Source organism: Cynoglossus semilaevis, chromosome 12 (genome assembly GCF_000523025.1).
Source record: "Cynoglossus semilaevis isolate Cse_v1.0 chromosome 12, Cse_v1.0, whole genome shotgun sequence".
NCBI lineage: Eukaryota > Metazoa > Chordata > Actinopteri > Pleuronectiformes > Cynoglossidae > Cynoglossus > Cynoglossus semilaevis.
This window is the reverse complement of record NC_024318.1, coordinates 6,555,129-6,561,793: the sequence shown is the minus strand read 5'-3', so window position 1 is coordinate 6,561,793 and position 6,665 is coordinate 6,555,129. Positions and strand designations below refer to the sequence as shown.

The 6,665-nt window shown below is 41.4% G+C and overlaps 1 protein-coding gene across 12 annotated transcripts in view; it reads left to right on the top strand.

Moving 5' to 3' along the window:
• The window catches only part of zmiz1a (zinc finger, MIZ-type containing 1a), a 109,742-nt gene that overhangs the window by 95,154 nt on the left and 7,923 nt on the right, over positions 1-6,665 (top strand). For 9 of the 12 annotated variants that reach the window (XR_003051381.1, XM_025061132.1, XM_025061135.1 and 6 more), the window contains 4 exons: positions 4,578-4,803; positions 6,045-6,159; positions 6,252-6,472; positions 6,554-6,665. The exon at positions 6,554-6,665 is cut by the window's right edge and continues 84 nt beyond it. Coding sequence is in view for 11 of the 12 variants with exons in the window: in XM_025061132.1 (XP_024916900.1) it covers positions 4,578-4,803; positions 6,045-6,159; positions 6,252-6,472; positions 6,554-6,665 (674 nt within the window). In the remaining variant the exon portion in view is untranslated. The remainder of the gene's footprint in view (positions 1-4,577; positions 4,804-6,044; positions 6,160-6,251; positions 6,473-6,553) is intronic. The other 3 variants (XM_025061134.1, XM_025061138.1, XM_025061133.1) reach the window with 1 other exon arrangement.

Sequence of the window (6,665 nt, the reverse complement as noted above, 5' to 3'; positions counted from 1 at the left end):
GCACCATCTGTGACACATTTTGATGAGGAAGCACATTAACTTCTCCTTTGGTGATTTGACCAAATGTTGGACAAACATTTCCTGCAGCTCTTCTCTTTATAGATAGTATTATTGTCGAGCTGCTTTGACCCCCCCCAACCTCCACCGCCTCCCCACGTTGACACATTTATGGCTTTATTTAAACGGTGTCATAAACAATATCCTCAACAAAGAAAAACAAAAAAACTTAATCAGTGAGTTGTCTCAATTGTGGTGCAATGACCTCCCGAAAGGGGCCTGCCCCACACTTTGGGAACCACTGTATGTTATACATTGAAAAAGCTTTTCAAACTCCAGGTTCATGTCTGACCATCTGCTCTTAGTCAAATCTATCTCCATACAAATGCCAAAAGAAAAAAACACTACGAATGTGTATAAATATGTATTGTATATTACACAACAATTATTTTTTATAAGTTGAGAACAAAAACTTCACTTTCGCAGTACTAGGCCCAGACCCCAGAGAGCAAGGAGGGAAACCGAGCTCATTGATTGGCCAGGACGAAATGCAGAAATCAGCTGTTTCAGTGTTGAGTTCAGTGACCATATACTGTAGTGTACTGGTATGTACTGTACTACTGTACTGTACTAGGGGACAGTAAACCTTCTTTGTTTATGTCTGCTCTGTTAGTTCCGTGGTGTCGGCTCGTTTATAACCTGAAACACAATGCACTCGATGTCACTTCCTCTTCTTGGTTCCTTTCCTGTCTTTACTCTGCTCAACCGTCCGTTGACATTCCCACAGTGAGCAGCAGATTTGATTTACATCACGAGCGAACGGAGACCCAACATTTTACGACTGTTGATCTTTCACACCTGCTCAAAGAAAGTCGTGGTCCAGACGACGCTGCTGTCAGGCGTCCCAAAGCTCTCTGTCTCCCCCGGCCCTCAGGGGGGCAGCGATGGGGTGAGAGCGATCCAGGGTTTCTGCTCTCAGTCATCCGTACAGTATTAAATATGGCTGGAGTGAGGAGGGCCCATATGTCTCTGGGTATTACCCCCCCACCTCCCCAGGGAGCAAGAGTTTGTAGGGAATGTAGCAGATGAAGGAGGAGGAGGTTTCAGGAGCAGTTCTTAAATCAGCGGACACCATGAACGACAGCCCGCTGTGATACAGTCTGCAGCCTCAGAACTTGTAAAGCCCACATGTTCCTCTAGTCTGTAAAGGTAGCTCTTTGGATGTGTGTGTGTGTGTGTGTTCAAAGTGGTGATGGAGTTTTATTGCCTCAGTCGGTAAGAAAGTGCTTGTATAGAGTCATTTTATTGATTTTTATGGTTTCGGAGGGTGATCTCATGTGGAAACGTACATTTTAAAGAGCTTCAAAAAGAATAACTACTTGTCTTTACTGGTAATATTAAAACATAAATGATGTCAATAACATAAAACAACCACCAAACGTCTTGTTTTTCCTGTTAATAGAAGCCACATCAACTTAAACCGTAATAATATTTTATACCTGCTTAGAAAAGAAACCGTGGCCTCTGAGTGACGCCGTCTCTGCCCAGCTCTCATGTCGACACGTTCAGTATGACGCTGCTGAGCTGCTACATGATCCCCGGTGATTATACGGAAAAAAAAAAAAACGAGTTCAAACTCAACATTAAACATTCCAACTTCAGAGAGAGGCGCCGACATCGTCATTCTTCGTGTTCTGACAGGAGCTCGTAATTTAGTCTTCGGAAACTGTACTAATACATCAACCACGCAGGCTAAGAATGATGGAATTATCATAATATTGTATTTTACAGCAGGGTTTGAACAAAGCAGTCATGAAAATGCAAATAATTTAATTTTTTTTTAAAAATTATCACATATTTTTGGACAGATGGAGAAAAAGATAACCTTTAGTTGTCAAAATGTAAAAATAAAAAGGGTTGAAGTAGGTTAGAAATGAGGAAAAAACACTCAAAAAATTCAAAGTAAGAGCCAAAATTCAGAGAAAATATTAAAAGAGAGAAAAAAAATATTTACAGTGAGTTTAGAAGCTAAAAGTTGGACAAACAACACATGCTCACTGAAATGAGAACGCTTTCCCACAGTGTGTGTAAATAACACCTTTCACCTGTGTAATAGAGCAGCAGTCAGCAAACAGAGGTGGAGTTATTGGATGTTAAATGCAACAAAAAAAAAAACAATAAAATCACATGATTGATTTTACAAAATGTCAGGGTTAAGACATTCATTCCGACAGTCTGTAATAAATACTGTGTTAATATTGAATTTCTTATCTTTATTCAGCTCAGTCTCCTGGATCAGGTCTGACTCTTTAACACCAGACGTTCGTAGCAGATATTTACACCTCCATTCACAGAGAGACATGAGCGAAGGGTTTCATCTTTTTCCACACAACACTTCAGAGCCTGGCTGGTCTCCAGCAGGTTGTTCTCAGAGTCTACGATAAGTTTGAATGAAACTGAATGGAGAGGCGAGCGAGCGAGCGAGCGAGCGCAGGTCACGACCACGATGTTGGTGTTTTCATCCGTGAATGAAACAGAACACAGACAATAGTTTAAATATAATTCATATGTAGGATGTTTTTGTAAAAATATTATTTTGTATTAGTTAAATATGAATAATTAATATTGATAAATATCTAATAAACCTGAACTTCTTCACATGAAAACAAAGGGGAAAAACATGGACTGTAATTTGTAATTTATTATGGCTGCACTGGTCCGGCCCACTCGACATCTGATCGGGCTGTGAGCCCTGAACCAAATGAGTCTGACGCCCCCCGGTTTAGACAGTTAAAGAGTTGTAAACAAAAACAAATGTGTGTGTGTGTGTTTTTGTGTGTGTCAGCCCTGATTGAAGGGATGGAGAGAGAGAGTGTGCTGGCTTAGTTTGTGGGTGTGTGGTGTGTGTGTTGGCAGGGGTGAAAATAAGGTCACACACACATACACACACGCGCTGCCAAACTTGCTAAATATGCACAATACCCAGTGGAGATATCTGTGCTCTGTTCTGAATGACGTCTGCCTTGGCAGCCTGTGATATCCACTGGCTCGTGGCCACGCTTCATACAGCCAGTCACCGGCGCTCAAACAAATCCTCCGTCTCCTCCGTCTCCTCCGTCTCTGAGAGAGACTGCATCACTTGTGCTTGGACTTGATCTTCAGGTCTAAATTGGTGGGTAGCCACTTGACGAGACAGCCCCTCCATGTGGAGGTGGTGATTTAGTGGGGAGATAAGCTGTGGGTAATGGCATGGTAGAATAATTCCCCCTTAACTGGGAGGCTCGGCACCCTCTACAGGAAAACCTCTCCACTCCTCCCCTCTGCTCTCCTCTCCTCTTCCCTCCTCTTCCCTCCTACCCTTCTTTCCTCTCCTCTCCTCTCCTCTCTCCTCAGTCAAAGGCGTCTTGTCAGATCAGATGGTTTCCATCAGAAGACTAAACACATCATTAACTCCTCAAACACACACTCTACATCACTACAATGATAAAAACTTCTTGAATAGACACACACACACAAACACACAAAACACTCTCCAAATGTGTCCATTCGTCTTGACCAATGGGGTGAGACTATAGGTGAAATATTTAACCAAAATTTAAAAAAAAATAAAAATCATAAACACATCACCACTGAAAGACAAAAACATATTTAAAACTAAACTCAGCCAATGACCTAGGTGTTTTCAGGCGTCAGTTGCGTCCAGTTGTTGCTTCCTCTGTTCTTCAGCGTCTGTTTCTAACTTTTCTAACATAATGTGAGTTTTTTTTTTTTTGTTTAATCTTGAGGTTAGTCTTTCAGTTTTTTTAATAGAGTACAGGCCATGAATGAAGTGTCTTTGACTATTTCAAAAAGAAAAATGTTAAACTCATAAAAATTCTCCCAACTCAGGAGATTTTGACAAACAGAGTGGAGACTAATATATATCTCTGCTGTTGGAACAGAGGAAGTGGCGTGAAGATGTGAAACCTTTTACTGCTCAGATCATATCAGTAAACACGAATCTTCCGGTCTGTGTTTTTTTTTTTTTCGTTTCATAGAACAATAGCGTACAAATAACATGTCACACTGCGGGTAGAAATGGTGTGATTTAACTGCTCTGATGTGTACATGGTCAACAGGAAGGGCTGGGTTTGTTAAGAAATGCTGCCCCCCGGAGGCCGAAATAAATAATGAATTGTTGAGCGGCTCAGGTAACAACATACGGGTCTCCTGTGTTGTGTTGTTTAGTTGACAATGTACTGTATTTGTACTTGGTGAAAATATTTTTCCTTTGTTTATAAAGTACAGCGTAATAGTATTACTACTGCTACTACCAAAAATAAAAATAAAATGCATTATAATGATAGTAAATAATAAAAGGAAAACAATGATAAAAATATATATTTATAAATAATAATTTGATACATTTACAACAACAACAACAAAATAATAATAATAATAAAGTGAGGTGATCACTTTTGCGTGACTCATTTTTTTTCTGTGGTTAATTTCTGTCTCCGTTTCCTCTACCAGGAAACACATGTATACATTCCTTGCAGATGCTGACGTACTGTCTTGTTTGTTTGTGTTTTGCCTGGCAGCCCTGCTGTCGTCGTGGTGCGAGGAGCTGGGTCGCCTCCTCCTGCTGCGTCACCAGAAGAACCGACAGAACGAACAGCCAGGAAAAGTGCCCATGCAGCCCAGCATGAGCAGCATGAAGCCCGGCCTCACACACAGGTCAGCGCGGGGTCTCGGAGACACTTCCTGCCACTCGAGTCCAAACAGGGCTCCACTCAAGAAACCCACTGACACCGATTCACACCAACAGTACGAATACTTTGCATCAAGTGAAAACTGTACGACAGCAATTTGACTAAATATAGGTTGAACCCAACAGAACAGATCACTTCAATGTAATAACCTGATAGATGGAGTTTTCACTGTCAAAACTAACACAGAATCCCTTTTATTAAATTGCAAGTGCAATACAAATTGCTATAATATATAACCTGATAGATGGAGTTTTCACTGTCAAAACTAACACGGAATCCCTTTTATTAAATTGTGCAATACAAATTGCTCTAATATATATTACTTATATTTATATTTACTGCAATAAATCAGATTAGAAATCTAAATATTTAATTATTTTTTACCATAGTTTTTACAGTTATATATATTACTTATATTTATATTTACTGCAATAAATCAGATTAAAAATCTAAATATTTAATTATTTTTTACCATAGTTTTTACAGTTGTAAAAAGAAAATTTGAAAAAAAAAATGCACCATATACATTATGTTCATTTGATAAAGTAATTTTACAGTTACAGTAAAGTATAAATTAAATATTAAGTATTTTATTTTGACACTGAGGTAACGTCACCAAAATGAACCCATTACATTATTATTCTGTGTTCTATTATCCACAGTTTTGTCAGTTTTTTTTATTCACCAGAACCTGTTTTACAAGACTTTTATTAAGCAGAATTATGTAAATTAAAAAAATGAATAGTAAAAAGACACAACTCTTAATTTATATATTTTTCACACGCAGGCTCACTTTAATCTGTGGTTGTAACATCCTCTGAGTTCCTTTTGTAAGTGTTGATTTTGGGATGGGAGAAGAGAGCTGCTGCGGAGCGATGTTTTTGAAGAACACTGTGTGCTCACACCTCGCTCTGTAGAAGAGCGTGGACTCCTCCAGAGTGCTGTTGGCCTCGGCCGAGGATCTCGGGCTCATGTTTTGCCTTTGTGAGGAAATATTGAACATGCTGTTCACTCTCTGATCCCAACCTCTGAGCACAAACAGAGCTGGCGTCCAACAACAGCACTCCCTTCCCGCTCCTCCGGACACTTGTCTTTTGTAACCTAGACACACCTCCATCTCTGTTGCCAAAGAGTTTATATTTTATTTGAATATTCCGCCTAAAACAACATGTTGCCAGAATGTTTGGCCAAACGGCTGGTGGATTACAGCCAGTTTGAATGAATATTCACACGCGTCATTTGGAGCTGCAGGAACGCTGTGTTAAAGTCAAACACATGTTTTGATCTGTGTTCCAGTGATGGATCCTTTCCCTATGACTCTGTCCCCTGGCAACAGAACACCAACCAGCCCCCTGGGTCGTTATCTGTGGTTACAACAGTGTGGGGCGTGACCAACACATCACAGAGTCAGGTATGTCCTCATCCACAACATCCAGTTTACACAATCACTGCCTGACCTGGCGGGGCTTTGTTCATAGTCTTTTTTTTTCCTGTTAAACCCAGGTTCTGGGTAATGCCATGGCCAGCAGCAATAACCCCATGAACCCTGGGGGGAACCCTCTGGGATCAGGAATGTCTGCCAGCGCAGCAGGTCTGAACTCACCTCAGTTCAGCGCTCAGCAGCAACAGTTCCCAAACAAAGGAGGCGCCAACCAGGCGTACATGCAGCAGGGCATGTACGGCAGACCCGGATACCCCGGTGGTCCCGGGGGGTACAGCAGCAGGTGAGAGATTTAATACAGCTGTCAGTAAAGGGCGACGTGTCGTCAGCGTTGTTGTTTTACCGACATGTTGTTACATTTCAGTTACTCCGGAGGTCCGAACGCTCCTCCGGGAGGAATGGGAATGACCTCCCACTCGCGTCCTCCCGGCGACTTCACCCAGCCGGCCGCGGCCGCTGCTGCCGGCCCCCGGGGC